Genomic DNA, 18,329 nt, shown 5'->3' with positions numbered 1-18,329 from the left:
ATGAGTAGAACAATTCAAAAACACATTAAAAAACAGTACAGCCCATTGAAAAGATGCATGTCTGTCCCTCCCAGCCTCGCTTTCATTCCCATTAAAAATCAAAGATGGCGCTGCTGTGAATAAGGTCAATTACCGAGAACCCTTTATATTGTCGCTACAGTCCTTGATTGGACTCATCTCGAGTCAAAACCAATCTGAACTAGTCTCAATTGGTTTGGCCTTTCTGTTTTATTTACTGTATGTATTTGAACTCTAATTGACCCTTTGCAGGAAGTTAGATTGACAGGCGATCTGACCAATCATAATCCGCCATCCGCCGAATCCGCCATTTTTGTCCGACAAAGCAGTCAGGAGAGTGAGTAGATTAATGTCGGTGGATTAGAACTTGAAAAACGGTGTGTACTGATGACTTTCCGCGGTTAAAACAACATTCCTTCTTATGTTCTTTCAAATTGATTTGATGTTATAAATGAAAGGGATGGTTTGGAGTAATTTCAACCTAGGGTCCTTTGCACCATGACCTCGAGCCAAACACCCCCCTAGAAGCTTTTTTTCCCTTAGTTGAACATTATTAAAGTTAGAGCTTATTTAGAGATATCAGGCTAAAGGCTTAGTGCAGGCGCTAATGGATCCAAGGTTGTATCTCGTAAATTACCCCACTAATAATGCCTGGAATGCTACCAAACTTCTACAGTAGTACAAATAGGTTCTGTACTCATAAAACGAGGCATTGGAAAGTTTGTAAGTACATCAGGAGTTTATTTAAATAACACTTGCCTGACGGCTTATGCTACCGCTAACCTGGACGTCAAGGTCACTTCTGAGATTTGGGAAAAAAATTAAGCAGGAATGTTTCAATGAAAGAAATGTTTCTTGAGCATCAAATCATCATATTAGAATGTTTTCTGAAGGATCAAGTGACACTGAAGACTGGAGTAATGATGCTGAAAATTCAGGAATAATGTACATTTTAAAATACTGTATATATATATACATACATACAAACATGTATACAACCTACATTATTTCCTTATAAAATCGCTAGCATATTCAAGTTCAGTTATTTTCAAAAAAACATTTCAAACTGAAATCCACCACTTTTAAGGCCCTGACATCTGTCTACAATGAGTGTAAAAATAATAATTAAAGTGTTCAAATGCTAGACACTTTGAAACAGTCTGTCCCTGATTTTTGTGCGTCTGTTCAGCTGATAAATTATCATTTTGAATATTTCTTCAGCACTCGGATGAAGCTGAAAAGAGTGGAATGTTTCTAACTGCACTATTTGGGCATTCGCCCTCCTCAGTAGTCTGGAAAACATTCTCAATGTATTCAGAATATAAAATGTCTAGAGCAAATAGTCCCTGAAGGAATTCCATTCAGCTGAACCAATTTATTTCTTTATTTTTTCTCTTAAAGTGCATCATTGAATTTGAGTGACAGGCAGAGCGAACAGTGAGCTGTTCATGCAAATATATCTTCCAAGTCCCTTGCATTAACTTGTGCAGCACGGTACAGATTTCTATCAGTTTGGAAAGGTCGTAGACGTGGCCCTTAGTGTGTGTGTGTTGGGGGGGGGGGGGGGGGGGGTTGACGTGACCTCATGGTTTCTTCAGGTTTTTGTGTGTTGTATTGATTTCCTTTGTACATAAACTCAGACAGGTAATTGACATGGATCATGGCTTTGTCCACATTGCATCCAGATGGCCACTATAGTGCCCTTCTCTGTTTTCTTCTGTTCGTCAATTGAAATGGCCGTTATTTGCTGTGGTATACACACTGCAGACTCATTTGTTTTCATTTGTATGTTACATTGACAGAGAGGTCTGTTTTTTTCTGTGATTACGATTTACTAATGAGGAAATTCAGTGATTACGTTACTTGACTGTATTGATTAATTGTGTGATGACGTAAAGATGAGGCTTTTGTTGCAGTGGATCTGAACTCATGTGCGTCTCTTGGGTTTTGTGGTTTCTGATGTCTTAGGTGTGACTGGACTGGGCCATCGATCTGTTGTAAAAGTCATGTCTTTCTACTTAACAGCCTTTGCTGTTGTTTTTGTTTTTGTCACTTTGTGTCCATGAATGCTGAGCACTTCATTTTCTTTCTTTTTCTTTTTTAGATCAAAATTGATTTAATTTTCTTTCCTTTTTTGTTCATGTTTGATTCATGTTGATAATGAAAATATATGAATAAATGCTAAAAGTGTGAAAGGATTATTATTTAAAGTTCTTTAGGCCTAATTCTTTCTGTAAAATTATAAAATCGTACAAATCTGTGTTTCAAACCATGCATTTTAATATTGGGGTTTCAAAACTTGCAAACATCTTGAATAAACTTAAAATAACAAAAACTAAACGGCTCATATATCTAGTTTGACTTGAAAGGTCAGTGTTATTTTTTATACAAATTTTGGATTAGCTTTTATGTTCTTGTTTTCAATCTTCAATTTAATTTTAGTTAAAGTTTTAGTAATTATGTCATGTGATGTTGTCATTTTTATTAGTTTTTGTTTTTATATTTCCGTTGACCTTTATTTTATTTTAATTTCAGTTTTAGTAATTTTAGCACTTTTAAATTTGTTTTATTTCAGTAGTGCTCAAGCAAATAGTTTTAGTTTTCATTTAATATTTTAGTTTATTTCAGCTTCATTTCAATTAACAATAATTGTATTAGTTTTAGCTAAAAATAACAACACTGCTTGAGGTGGACAGTCAATATTACCTTTCACTCAGCATTTTTTAAAACGTTCAAGATCTATTTTATATTCTGTTTGTGTAAAGTACCATATATATTATGAATATCAAACAAACATATCTCACTATGTTTTACTTCGAATAAGGAGGAAAATATTTTCAAGTATCTACTCCAAACTCTCCATTTACTCTCTGCTAACTTCCCCCTGTGTTTTATAGGTGGAAATTGAACGACAGCTTCATTTCCCCTCAACCTGGCTCTCGATACAGCATCTCAGGAGGAAACCTTCGAATCAGCCAGCTCAATAAGGAAGAGGATGCTGGTATTTACCAATGTCTGGCCTCCAACTCTTTCGGGACCATTCTCAGCAGAGAAGCTAGTCTTCACATTGCTTGTGAGTCACTGTTTAAGTAATTTCTCTTCCTAAAAAACTAAAAACTCCATCAATGATCCTTGGTTAGTCTTTTCCGCATTATTTGAGGTGGATTTGCGAACTGTAGACACATTTTACCTTAAAGCAGGTAAAGCATGGGCTCTGAATGTAGTCGGAGTTAATATAGCGAGCAGAACTGCGGAAAGCAGATGATCCATATCGTATAAAAATGCCTTGTTAATGATGACTTAAATTAACCGTGAACTGAGGGTTTGCATTTCTGGAATTACAAAGCACTTTCTCTGCAGCTTATGGTAAAAATGTTCCTTGATCTTCTGGGATAAAGTAACCATTTATGAATGCTAAACATATTGTTCTAACTTTCTAAACAGTTTCTAAACATTTTGTGAACAGATCAATCAAACCACATTCAGAGGTAGTAAAAAATGTATGTAACCGCATTCAAGTTTGTATAAACGTTAATCCACCCTGATGCATCCTGGGCAAAGCAAAAAGACCACCTACTCACTTGTTGCTCTAAAACAAGAGTTTTTGCACTAAAACAAAAGGCTTTGTGGAACTTCTCCGATTTGCCCGACATCAACATTCAGTGACATACAGTACTGTAGATCATATGAAGCATGCACATCCAAAGTACAATATACAGTATGTAGGATCTTGACTAAAATAATGAGCATTTTGATCACAATGTCACGTTTGCATTGAGAATGAATTGTTAAATCATGTATGGAACCAGTAGTCTGTGTCACAGAAGATAGTGTACATCTGAGACATGTCTGACACCTGCAAGAAGATGCCGAACGCGGCGAGTGTGTGTTCAGGAATGGTGAGAGAACATTGTGCTTGGTACGTTTTTCATCTTGAAACCAAACTTGGGTCTTAAGTCGATAATGTTTAAATCCTGTCTGGCTAGCGCACTTCCTATAATGTTTACACGTTAGGTCAGTAGGCGGAGAGTAGGTGGTCTTTTGTGGCTGTTTATTGTACTGGAATTGTATAGCATTCAGGTTGTCTGGAGTCATTATGATCCACATAATAGGCTGATGAGATCTTGGTGTGAACTGATGTTGCATGGCTCTCGATTACCTGTTTTCGCTGTGTGATGTCTGCTGGATGTCTGGTGGCAAGGTGAACTTGGTGCTTCTCTCTTTTTGATGACTACAGCTGGCTCATCTGTAGCAATGATGCCCTGTGATGGATGTGAGACTGAGTTCAGGAACCTGTTCCCTGCTGTCAAACCCAGTGTGATCTTTAAAACGGCTCTGGTTTCTGTTATACTATATGCGGCGTGAAGGTGGAACGCATGCAGGTCCTCAGGCTTTATGTGTTATCAATGTTTTCTCTCAATTGCCTGGACCCCTAACCTGATGTGTCTTCCAAATTGATCGCTCTCTTATTGTCCAGTGCCTGTAAAGCATCAGGGGAGGCTGATATGAGACCTTCCTCTGCGTCTCACTCTTAGTATAACATAATGGTGTAAATTTGAGAGATTGAGTTTCTGACAAAGACAAAAAGTAGTTAAGCACATCTGAACACCATATATCCTGATAAATTTATGGTAAATAATCAGCAGCTGTTGTCGCCAGAATTGCATCAAATTTTTGGGTGACAATGTTTCAGGGTTTTAAAGGATGGGCCATTGCACTTTTAAAAACAGTTTGCATAAATGTTTTTGAGTTATGAAAACTTATATTGATGTTACATTAAACCATCAAACTACATTGACTTAAAGGGGCTTAATTCTCTAGGGACACACATTTTTAAAGTTGATTACTCTAAAGAAATATGTTGCTCCAACTACTTGAGTTGTTGTCCTGGTCTGGAACCAATTAATCTTATCTATTTGAGTTAAATACACTGCTATTATAGCACATCCTAAATGTAACATGTTTAACATGTGAACAAGTAAGATATCACTTGCCACTGGCATTTGCTCAGTCTTGCTTTTAGAGTCAATGTATTGTTTACCTTCATCCACAGTACTCTTTAGCATAATGGGTAACCACAAAATCTTCAACATTACTGAAACTCTTTTAAATGTCAAACATAAGAGCATTAAACACTAACAGGTATTTACCTTCACTAAAAACAAATAAAATAACACTTAATTTCAACATTTATTCTCCTTATCCAGTCCTATGAAAAGCATGCTGATAACTGGAAATCAACTGCCCAATTTCCAAAGTTATCAAGACAAATTCATTAAGTTACTACAAATTAATTAAAAAAAAAAAAACTTTTTAACTTGAAACCATGGATTTATTTAAGTTGTGGTAAAACATTCCCTGGATTACTTTTTAGAGCCCCTGCCCCTGCCCCTGCCCCTGCCCCTGCCCCTTTAATCGCTAATAGTAAAGTGCCCATTCAGTGTTATTGTGGTGCCCCCCGGAACACGATTTCAACCGAGGGGGACCGCTGGGGCAGGGGTCTATGCACGCCACTGAATGGCAATGTACAGTAAAGTCAGTGCACAAAATTCTAGACCCAGAACTAACTGAAGTTACTTCAGTTTCATCCACAATAGTAGTGAATCTCATTTTAGTACAACAGAAAACACCTTTCATGAACAAAATACACCCAGCATGTCACAAAAGGATTTCATCCATGAAACGCTCAGTATTTGAATGAGATATAGAATGTATTTAGTTAAAAAAAGAACAAACAAAATACACATTCTGTTTATAGTTCCATCATTCCACAAAATTGGTCAGGTTACACTTACAGTATTAGTAGTAGTAGAAGCAGATACTTTGCCAAAGAGTGACTTTACAGTTTGGGCTGTTGCCAAAGGTTAAATTAGGCCAGAACGGCATTGTACCACCTTCAAAAAGGAAAAAAGAAAGACAATTCTGGGCAAGTGAAGTATGTGTGCAGGGCATTTTGGGTTCTCAATCTCCTCCCACCATCGATTCAGCCATGGTATCTCCCTCTACCTTCTCCTCCTGGTGCCTGTCCATCATCAGCTCCACCTCCAAAGACACTTCTCCACAGCTGGATTATAAATTAGTTCCTGTTGTCCTGCTCTGGGGTGCGTTTCCCAAAGCCAACTATGGTCGCGAGTTCTGTCAATAGAGTTCAATGGAAACTGCTTTTGGGAAAAGCACCCCTGTTTAGTTCCGGTTTCCTTAGTTACTGATTATCTCCTCGTTTGTTTCTGTGGTTACATATCATTTTCACCTGTCGGTCATTATGTTCTCACTGTTATGTTCATCCCTTTTCAGTTCTCGTATGTGTTTAGCGGTTTGTGATTTCTCTTACGCGTTTCCCTGTGTGTTCCTGAGTGTTATGAAGTTTAAATAAATACTATTCTGAGTTCCTATTCAATCTCGTCATGCGTGCTGCAGACCACACCGTTACATTGTGTGTCTATATATATATATATATTTATAACACTATATACACAAATTTCAAAAAATGTGTGAAATTGTGAGGTATATTTTTTACTTTGCCTCTGCTCCAAAAGTCCATGCTAGCCATACTAGCCATTAATGCTAGCCTGATTAGTTATTTTAAGCAGTCTGTCACTTGGTGCAGCGTAGCCATTTATTCTTTCTTCGCTTAATCATGTTGATCTTTTGTGCTTTTCTGCTTCATTTGGTTTGACATCTGTATCTAATCTGTATCTATGGTTGCTAGCAAGCTATAAAATGCTTCACAAGCCAATGATTCCCTAGTGAATGTGCTTAATAATATGAGGCACACATTAATAATATGTGTGTGTCTGCATATTTTATTATGGTACACTCAAATAATTTATATATATACTGTATATATATATATATATATATATATATATATATATATATATATATATATATATATATATATATATATATATATATATATATATATATATATATATATATATATATATATATATATATATATATATATATATAATTTATAATGATTCTCTCAGAACCTGAGAATGGTTTGAGGAAAAACTCAAGGCAGAAGAGGAAGATTTAGATGTAGATGCTTTTGTGGACCATTTTTAAATAATTTTGAGTTTATGATGCAAAGGCAAGGCTATTGCGGTTGAGCCAGAATGACTGTTTCTACATTAGCCTGTAACTGCTCTGAATGTTAAAGGTAGATGTTTACTTGAAGAATAGAACTTTTTGTACTGATGAATTTAACACTAAAGCATACTGTAACACTAAACACTAAAGTTAAATCAATAAAGCTACACTGCATCTCCACAGCTACCCTAGAGAAAATCTCCTGTGTGGTCCACTATAGTTCATGGACTCAGCCCTATATATTTTTGGTGTCTGGAGACAGCAGAGGACAATATATGAAGGACTAAAGCTTCTTCTCGGTGCAGATAGAAATTCTGGTTGTTTCAAAGTATTTTTTGCAAGCCTAACCTTCAGTTTGGCTCCAAGAAGCTAAATTTAATTTGGAAATGGTGTCAATTTGTGTGACATTTTGCCAACATACACTTAGAAATTGCTAGTATTTCATCTCATAGTATATTAAATCCCAGCCTTGTTGAAAGTACATCACCTTTCAGTTCAGTTAAATTCACCTGGATTCTTAAAGACAACTCTGAGTCAGTGCAGTTGAATGTTTTTGAGTTCATGTTAAAACTTATTCTCTACTTTGAAACTAATTTAGTCAAAGTCTATTTACAGTAAAGATTTGGATTTTTCGAACAAGAGTAGTGCAGGGTACTATTGAATGAGATGCCTGAATAATAATCAAAAGAAATACTTCTGCTGCTGCTTATTCATTCTGCCCAAGGCAGTGCTGGTTTAATCTGCAGATTATGGCTCTTATAAATGACTATGAATGTATAAACCAAAAAATGGCCTCCAGTGGCCAAAAACTGTTACCAAATGTACTTATTTCATTGCAGTATAAGTAGAATTTATTTTACTTTGAAGTTACAACTTCTCATCTCACATACACATTTTTAGATGATTTCAAAAAATCACTTTCCTATCCCAATAACTGCAACAGAAATACCCCATCAGCAAAATTGGCCTGTGTACCATTGATTTTAATTATTTCCAGAAGCATGCAAAGATAATATTTAGATTTCATTACACTTAAATATGTTATTTAATTAGTGCTATTTTTTTTTGTACATTTAAAATAATTAAAGTGTTGAAGGAATATAATGGTACATTTAACCTCTTTGTTTTCTCAAATTCATTATTATCGTACTATTATAGAGATGCTAGAAAAAGCACTTTCCTTCACCCTTTCTTTTTACAGATCACAAATTCATTACTTCCAATACAAAACTGTATTCAATCTCCGCAGCTTCACAAGGGCTTACGGTGTTTACTTTGCCGAAAGCAATGAACAGAACACAACGTATAGTTGATAACCGAGAAGCCAATTAGAGGCAGTGGAGTGTGTCTTTCTCTTGATGAATGCTCTATATGTACAGTATGCGAAGGAGTGGAATGATTTTATAGCATATGTATAGCAGAGAGCTGTCGGTTTATTTATTCTGGCCTCATAGAAATGTCTTGTAAGGACTCTGTAATGAGATATTATGTGAACTGAAAAATTTGTTGACTGAACATTCTGGAAGAAAACTTTTCTCGATGTGGGTAGTTCAGTGGAACTTGCGTGTGAAGCACAAAAAAGTTCCCTCTCTTACCAGAGACATGCTTTAAAGCCTGATCAAACCCCTACTTTGCGGATGGTGTCGAAATAGTTTGTGTCGCGGAGGTGTGTGTGTGTGGGGGGGGGACGTTGTTGTCTTTTGAGTGGATGTGTGGTTCATGCATATTCCGTTTGAATTTGCCGTTCTCTAGACACAACCCCCTCACTGAATTCAGTGCAGGTGATGCAAACACAACCTCCATCAACTTCAATTATCTGTTTGTTCCATTCACAGAAAAAAAGCTTAAGATATTCACAAATGAAAGTATGCGGTTTATTATTTTATTTGTTGGTTTATTATTCATTCTTTTTATGCTCGTTGGTTTAAAAAGCAATCAAGGAGAAAAGTATTGTTACAGTTTAATAATTTATACAAAAATGAAAATTTCTCTGATCATTCGCACTCATTCTAAACCTATCTGATGCTCTTTATTCTGTTCAACACAAAAGGATCATTAAGGCACAGTGTTCACGCTGCTCTTTATCAAACAATGAAAGTGAATGATGTTGACCATGGACAAAAAAAAAAGGAAAACAAGTAATAAAAACTCGGTGAGTGTTTTAGCGCAATTTTCTCACCTCATGGGATCACAACACTAAGAGATAGTAAATCTTTTCCTAGATTTTTTTTGTGCGTTCCCGAGATTAGACCTTCCTTAACATAATGCCGAAAACCCGAAGTCTCTAGGTGGTCTGGTTGAGGAGTAGATAGAAGTGCAAGATTGGTGCGCACAGACGCACAGAACAGAAATCATGAGTTAACAATCGCAATTTGTCCGGTGGAAAATTGCGCTAAAAAAAGCAGAATAAAGCAAAGACAGTAAAGCATCATAAAAGTAGTCCATGTGACTTATATTCCAAGTTTTGACACTATATTCTAAATCTTCCAAAGCCACAGAATAGTTTTTCATGAAGAACAGACTGAAAATCTAATCTTTAGGCTCTCAGATTTCATTTGTGCAATTTGCTCATTCAAGTTTTGTGCATCTTGATCAGTTTTGAGACACGCAAGAACTGGTGACATTTGACATCATTGGCATTTAAATGTAGATTTAAGAGCTGCTAGACTATATTATCAGTATTTAGCTTCAGTTGTGTAAGCTACAGTACATATATGGACTTTTTTTTATCATGTTTGAAGATCGACAGCTCCTGATCATCTTTTACATTCTTTGTGGGGGGAAAGAGCAGCATGAACATTCTACTTAACATCTCCTTTTGTGTTCCTTAAAATAAAGAAAGTCTAAAACATTATGAGGGAAAGTTCATTTTTGGGGGGAACTATTTCTGTGGAAAGTAGATTCCAAACTTAATGATTTCATATTTGTTTAAAATAATATACAATGTTAAATACTGTAAATATAATTGTTATTAAAGTAAAGACTACTCAGGCTATCAAACAAGTCATTCACTGTAAGTGTTCAGTTCACTCTCTTAAAAAAATGTGTAAACCCGTTGCCTTAAAGTACATACATTATTACAAGTTACATAATTAATTAAGTAAACTTAATGCTTAATTAAAAAAAATAAGTTGTGTGAACTTGACAATTCCACATTACTTAATTTTTTCGATTAAGCATGAAGTTTATTTACATAATAATTTTAAGGCAACGGGTTTCTACAATTTTTTTTAAGTTAAGTCAACTGATCACTTTTTACAGTGTTGTTTTATTGAAGTTAGGTTTATATTGTGACTATTAAATTGTTAGTACCATTATTGCTTATTTCCGTCTTTTCGGTCTGACCTGTGTTTTTTTAATAGATCTGGACGAGTTTAAAACCCAGAGGAGAAGTCCAGTGAGTGTCAGAGAGGGGCAAGGTGTGGTTCTTCTCTGTGGGCCACCAGCACATATGGGAGGTGAGGCGATTTAATGCTTTATAATATTCTCATCCTGCACTTTGGATTATGGTTTACAATATGTTATACCTCATGTGAGTGTTCAAAGGTCACACATTTAGAGTTAAACATGCAGATATTACCTATTACCCCCCCCCCCAACCAGCAATTAGAGTCCACTGTAATTACTGTAGCTCACAGCATAATGCTTTTCAACCCTCACTGCCCATATGCAACAGCATAAACACGTTACCTCCTTTTTTCTGCTCTAGATTTGCTGCCCTTAAGTGGCACACTACTGTGAAAATGTTTTGCAAGGCAAACGTGAGTGGCCACGAACTCGCAAAAAACAGGGCACTTTAAAAAGTACAAACAGCAAAGGTTACTACATTGATGTGTAAAACAATGTTTATTTTCTGACAACTGAGACAAATTATTAGCAGTGTCATTTCCCTATAAGAATAAGTCTTTAAGCTGTCAAATGTATAGTAATGTTTCCAACATATTATAAACAGACAACATGTTTTGGTCTATCTTCGGAGACTCATTTCTGAGATGAAAAGTAGTTAGCACAGCTGTGCTGCATTACTGTTGCGTTTGTCTGTCCCCTGCTGTCTTGATTACTGTGTTTAGTGTTGGGTTGAACACTTCAGAACTTATTGCTTTAATGGAGCCAGACCTTTTAAAACTGACAGAAGGTGGAAATCACTTTTTTTTTATGTGGATCCATTAGGGGGTAAAAAGGACATAACCTGAGTTATTTTAGACTCAGGTTTTATTTTACAAGTCTTTTTCTCATTTTATTTCTATTTTGAAATGTGAGAAGTGCTTGAGTCTTCATACTGTAAATTACTTTAAATCGTTTTTATTGTTTCCCCATAAATATATCATTGCAATCATGATAAAGGTTGACTTTTTGGATGGATGGATGGATGGATGGATGGATGGATGGATGGATGGATGGATGGATGGATGGATGGATGGATGGACGGACACCTTTATCCAGGCTGTGTGAATTACACAAGAAAGGGAGGACAGTTATATGTGATTTGTATATTATTATTTAATTTTTCTTGAAATGAAAAATATTTCTTGTGTTTGCAATGACAATTGAATTTTCTTTATTTAAATAGATTATGAAGATATTTCATACTTGGTTTGATAATATTACTAGTTGATTTAGATTTACTGGTAAGACTTTACAATAAGATCCTATTAGTTAACATTAGTTCATGCATTAACTAACAATGAGCAACATATTTGTTACAGTTAATGTTGGGTAATAAAAATACAACTGTTAGCTAAGGTTCATTCAATAATATTAACAGATTTTGATCTCAGTAGTAAATGTTGAAATTACCATCAAATAAGATTGATATATGCTTTAGAAAATGTTGTCATTGTTAGTTCCTGTTAACTAATGTAGTTATCCAATGTTAACAAATGAAACCTGAAAGTCTTACCAAATTAGGTCACATTGTATTCTGTACACGTGAGCTCAGGCAATAATCAGATATGCTCTTCAAGATATCTCTCTCAAGTCTGATTCATTTTAGTAAATCGATTTGCATGGATGGTTAATTTCAACGATTCCATTTGATTCGTTTAAGTTATCGCTCACTAGTGTTGCCAAATGTCCAAGCACTGCATTTTACAAGTTATGCTATAAGCCATGATCAGGATTGTGTGTCTACTCGCATCACAGGGTTTCTGAAATGGATTAATATTAAATTCTCTAAACATTTTTGAAAGCAAGCAATGTCGTGCAGTACAGGTAGTTTCACCTCTTGTCTTTCCTACAGAGTTGACCTTTTCTTGGATCTTCAACGAATATCCCTCATTTGTGAAGCAGGACACGCGGCGCTTTGTGTCACAGAAAACAGGCAACCTGTACATTGCTAAAGTGGAGCCGTCAGATGTGGGAAACTACACTTGTGTCGTGACTAACACTGTGACCCAGAGCAGAGTGCAGGGACCACCCACGCCACTTATACTCCGCAGTGATGGTGATGGTCTTATTACATGTATTCAGCTCATACAAAATGATTCATCTGTGGTTTTAACCTTTTAAATGCATGAATGTTTTAGCAATCATTATTACATATTCGGGCCTTTAGCAATCCGGATCTATATCTACCACGGATGAATCTCTACCTGTTGAGAAAATAAACTCTCCTGATATTAGAGTAATAATTACAGAAGAATAAAACAAAGCATATTTTGTTACCTTTTGGAGCTTGGAAGGGTTCAGTTTGAGCAGATGTTTTATACCATCATCATTGTCCTCATCAGAGCTCATTTCCCAGTACATTCAGCATCTGGCTCATGTTCACGATCTCAAACATATTCTATAAAACTATAATTTTCAACATCTTCAAAATCAATATTTTGATCGCTGACAGCATCTTCACCAGATCCACCAAGTGACAGAAATACTAATATTTGATTGCGTTCAGTTCTTGCTCTGCAGTAAATCACTGAGCAATTTCAAGTTTTGCTGATGATACTTCCTATTCTTTTGTTTTCTGCCTGCGGTAACTATGAGTGAAACGTCATTTAATCATAGTGTATCAGACATTGCCACCTTGTGGAATAAAGGTGAATTGAATGATCACTCTTTTTCTGTTTCAGGCATTATGGGAGAATATGAGCCAAAAATTGAGGTCCAATTTCCTGAAGTCTTGGCTGTTGCCAAGGGGTTGACGGTAAAACTGGAGTGCTTCGCCTTGGGAAAGTAAATATTACAGTTGATACTCTATATAATAGCCTACTTACATAATATCATGTGCAAAGAGCAGCTCATTGACATCAACACTGTTTATATTATTATAGTAAATATTATTTAAATAAAAACATACCTCATTAAACTCATGAACCTGAAGTTTCGATAGTCTTTTCTTCGATATGTATATTCTGTGAAACAGCTTCTCGAACTAGGAAAAAATGTAGGGTGGGACTTGATTTTGTCTATTGGGATTGGTTGGATGGCTGTGGTTTGCTATTGGTGGATCTCATGTGAGTGACAGTTTGTCCCGCCCTCACGCCAGTAAATACATCATCAGAGAAGAGAAGAGATGAGCTGCAAGAGGGAGAGAAAGTTATTTTGATTAAAGATTACAAGGGCACACACAGTACAAGGGTACAATTAAAAAATGATGAAATCATTTATAATAAATACTGCAATATTCCATAAAAAAATAAGAAATGTCCATTTTGATTTCATGGTGATTTTAATCAATACACTACCTTTGGCTTTCAGTCCAGTACCTGCTATCAGCTGGAGAAGACCAGACGGAGTTCCTTTTCCCAGAAAAGTGGACATTAGCAAATCCAGTGGAGTGCTGGAGATCCCTTATTTCCAACAGGAAGACGCAGGACCATATGAATGCATGGCTGAGAACTCCAGAGGCAAAAACACAGTCAAGGGGCGGCTCTCCTTCTATGGTAGGGCAGAATTATTTCAGGGATGAAATCAATGTAACTTTTTTTGAAGGAACAATTCAGCCATATTTGAAAAGCATCCAAACCTGTATGACATTTTTTCTTACATGGAACACAAAAGAAGACATTTAGCAGAAGGTTAAAGCAGTTGTAATTTTAGTATAATTGGTATACTATTGTAGTTTATTTAGTTTGTTATTTTGGTAAATTTCTCATTTTTAGAGAGTGGTGATCCCCGCTGGTTACTACTTTCATTGCATAGAACAGAGCATGGACACACTTTCCATAATCAGACAAACACACAATCGATGTGCACCATTAAGGTTTTATGAATGCTTATATATTTGAATTTATCACTGATCAATGTTGTGTGGTTTAATATATTACCCCATGATGTTTTAGAACCAGGATGTCATATTTTCACGAGAATCCCTGTACGTTGTAATTATTTGTCATTGCAATTATTTGGCAGGTAAAAATCCATAATCTCCCATAGACTGTGCTCTCCATTTATCACTGCTGTTGGGGTTATGGAATAATCAATATGGGTCACTGTTGTTTATAACATAATGGTCGAAATCAAAATTATGAGCTCCAGTAGGGGCTGATACCTATAAAGCATGCTACTTTGTCCATGCTTGCACTTTGCTGTGATTTATTCACCTTTCTCTCTCATCTTGTTCGGTAATGAGAAAAGTTAAGCCTTTGCAAGTCACATTGACCTTCACCATAACCAAAAGAATCTAATTTTAATATGTTTTCAAGCCATTTTTTTAAATCGTCCTAGCTTTAAGTATTCAAGGTTAAAACTGTCTTTCTAGCACCTATTTTGTTATTTCTGTTGTTATGTGTGTGTGTTTGGAGAGGGTGTGTGTTGTTCATCAAAGCAATATGAATATCAATGCATTATACAAAAGACGGGCCAAAGATCCATAAAACTTGACCCACATTTAATGAGTGCTGTGTGCTGTAATCTCTTCAGCTCAATGAATGTGGTATACTAAATTTCCTTGTAAATGATTCATAAAGTAGTATGCTTTTTTCCTCATTGTAATGCCATGTTGATTGATTAATAACTGGATTTGTTCATTAATTGGCTCATAAACTGCTTGGTTGGTTTACTATGGGCTAATCAATACCCAACTCTAAGTGTGTCTGGGATTCAGGGAGGCACTTTGTGAGATGTTGATATTTCGCTGTGTGTTGTGTGTTTATTGATGGATCTCAGCACCCCCTCATCTGGTGGAGAAGCCTCAGGATGTGCAGAAAGCCATTGATGAATCTCTGCTGTGGGAGTGTAAGGCGAGCGCCAAGCCCAAACCCGCATACAGGTGGCTGAAGAACGGAGAGGCGATCGAGTCGTTTGAGGTGAGTGATGCGGTCCGTTGTACCTTTAGAGCACCTGAAAGACCAAGTTAGCAGGTTCAGGAAGTTAGGAAGGATATCCCAACATAATTGAAATCTAAATCTCAACATAAATGAACATTACACACTATGAAGTCTTTCCATTTTCTTGCCTTGCTAAAAAAAAAAGTTAATTTCAACTTTTATCTACCCAGTTTACAAAAATATGTTCTAAGAACATTTACTAACGTTCAGTTATTTTTGAATGTTCTATGAACATTCATAATGTCCATGTTTTAAAAATGTTTTTTCTTGGTTGGAGCATTCCAATATTAAGGAGGGAACATTCCATTTTATCATTTTGCGACATTTTGAAACAAGTAACATTTAAAAAAAAAAGGGCGAACTAAACATTTAGGTTAAAAGAAACGATGTAAAAATAGTGTTAAAATAAGTTTAAATATGCTAAACAAAGTTTAAATAAAGTTCAAATATGTTCAAAACATTTGTTCACCTTAGCACAAAAAACATTAGCACAAAATGCTAACGTTTTTGTGCTAACGTGAACAAAGGTTTTATTAACATAAATGGAAGACATTTCTAATTTAAATTTTATGGTTTTCCATCTGATTATGTTGTTTTAGATTTACCAAGTAATACTGAATCAACCAACTTGAGTCAGTGTTAAGGGCCATTCACACAGAAGGTGTGTTTCCATTCCAATGCGCTACTTTTCCATTGTGTTTTTATGTTGTTGCGCTCGCTTCTTGCGTCTTTTGCAGCGTCTCGCGCATGACACGGCTTTCTAAAAATGTGGCGCTCAAGTTTAAATCAGTTCAACTTTTTTAAAAACGCGTCTGAGACCCCATTCCACTGTCAGCGTCTCGCGTTTTTCAAAGCAAAAACTGGTTCTGTGTGAACGAGCCCTTACTTGTGTTTTTTTAATATTTGTTAAACCTTGGTTGTTGTAATAAAGACTTGAGGTACATTGAAACGACATCACATGTACAGCAATTCTAAAAAACAAGAAGTAAGGGTTTTATTGTTTTATTAACAAAATAAAAAGGGGGACATGATGACATTCTATTGCCTTGCTCATTAATACAATTGTTTATTTTTAGGATTCTGCATGTGTATTTCCATAGATCTGGTTTAGGTTCCTCTTAGTTGTTGTACGGTTCACAGTAGTCCTGTGCTGTATTATAGTGTCATGTACAAGAGCTTGTTTCATCACTCTGGGAGATAGCAAACACGATCTCACCGTGTGAGGCTGCACACTTAATGAGCTGAGGTGTTACCATTTTGTAAATGTCACCATCGTCTACCTCAGCATTTGATCAATCTACAGACCAAAGGTCATCCATGTAGTCAGAGGAAGAGAAGAAGAGTGTCGTTTGTTATTTGATGATTACAATGAACAGACAAAGGCCTTGCATTTCCTTACCAGCCACCATCAGCCGAATGCTGTATTCAGAGCAAATCACGGAAGCTCCATGTCTCCTCACTCTTAGAGAGTAACTGTAAGTTGTAACTGTACAGTAGAATTATGGGTAATAGTAGTATAAGTATATATGCTCTTCTAGATCTCTCTCTCAAGTAGCATTGAGTCTGAGTCTGATTCATTTTAGTAAATTGGTTTTATATGGATGGTTCATTTCAATGATTCCAGTTATCGCTCAATAGTGTTGCCAAAAATACAAGCATGGCATTTTACATAGCATTCAGTATGTATTGGCTTTTTTATGATGAATAAACAACATACAACTGTTTATCTTCGTTTCCAGTTTACTTATAAATTAGGCATTTTTTAAAAGTTTAATTAGCTGTATTTCAAAATAACCTCATTCAAAGTTATCTGATCTTTAATAATTTTCTCAAAACGTTAGTACAAAACGTTAATTAGACATCGTTCATGAAACGATTTTCTGAAATGTTTTAGGTGGATGTTTATATAAGCTAAACTTGTTTCATAATGTTCAGAGAACATTCAAAAGGAACGGTCCCGTAATGTTTGAATAATGATCAAATGGAATGTTTCCTTAACGTTTGCATAAACAAGAGAAAAACGTTAGAAAGAATGTTCAGAGAAAATTCAGAAATAATATTTTTATAACCTAATAGGAACTATAGCAAATCCTTATTAGAACATATTTTTGTTAGCTGGGTACATGACTCATTTGAAAAAATATATATTGTTAGATTTGTTCCCTGAAACCACAGCAAATCATCCTCTGCTTGTGTAAATGTTTACCTCAGCAACAATATTTCGCATGCCAAGCCAATACCCATAATGTTGGGGCAATCTTTGTGATGTCTATTTAGGTGGGCAACTTAATCAGTCTGGTGCAGCACAGCCCACTCAAATGTCACTCTCTCGTCGAGGGGGAAAGTGCTGATTTCAGTGGAATGTCACCGCTAATTAATTACCCCCATAAAGCTGATTTATGCCACCATTTGTCTTTGGTGCTGGAGGCTGTACTGATCTTCTCTAGTTTACTACAGTGAACACCACACATATGAAGCATTCTGTTTATGATATCGGTTAGATTTTGGTTCTCCATGTTGGAGCGGATCACATGTGGAGAGAGTTACACCATTTTCCTTGCTGAACTGGAGCTATGAAATTCAAGTGGCGTAAAGCTAATGCCATCAGACTCTGAAGTGTCCGCACGCACAGCGTGAGTGCAGATATCTGAGCCCTTTAAATCTCAGTTCATTCAACCTGAATGCACCATTCAAAATTTTCACACTCAAGTGGGCACAATGGCAGCATAACAGGGGCTTTATGAGTAAGTGTTCGGCCAGGATAAAAAAAATAAAAATGTATAGACAGCCCATCAGCAGCAATCCACAGCTACATGGATTGAATTCATCCCCGTTCTGCTCCTTTCACATCTGTCAATTTTATTGTAGGCACTATAAAATAAGATAAGATCTATCATGAAATGCACTAACATGAACTATAGCTAAACATGTGTATTCCCTATTCGAAAA

General features: G+C 35.9%; 1 protein-coding gene across 1 annotated transcript in view; it reads left to right on the top strand.

Moving 5' to 3' along the window:
- The window catches only part of cntn3a.1 (contactin 3a, tandem duplicate 1), a gene marked incomplete at both ends in the record, with an annotated part of 58,465 nt that overhangs the window by 15,697 nt on the left and 24,439 nt on the right, over positions 1-18,329 (top strand). The window contains 6 exons of the mRNA XM_081385994.1: positions 2,916-3,091; positions 10,476-10,571; positions 12,353-12,556; positions 13,182-13,284; positions 13,810-13,994; positions 15,220-15,359. Coding sequence (XP_081242120.1) covers positions 2,916-3,091; positions 10,476-10,571; positions 12,353-12,556; positions 13,182-13,284; positions 13,810-13,994; positions 15,220-15,359 — 904 coding nt within the window. The remainder of the gene's footprint in view (positions 1-2,915; positions 3,092-10,475; positions 10,572-12,352; positions 12,557-13,181; positions 13,285-13,809; positions 13,995-15,219; positions 15,360-18,329) is intronic.

Source organism: Scardinius erythrophthalmus, assembly GCF_964197995.2.
Source record: "Scardinius erythrophthalmus genome assembly, chromosome: 15".
NCBI classification, from domain to species: Eukaryota; Metazoa; Chordata; class Actinopteri; order Cypriniformes; family Leuciscidae; genus Scardinius; species Scardinius erythrophthalmus.
This window is presented reverse-complemented; position numbering and strand designations above follow the sequence as displayed.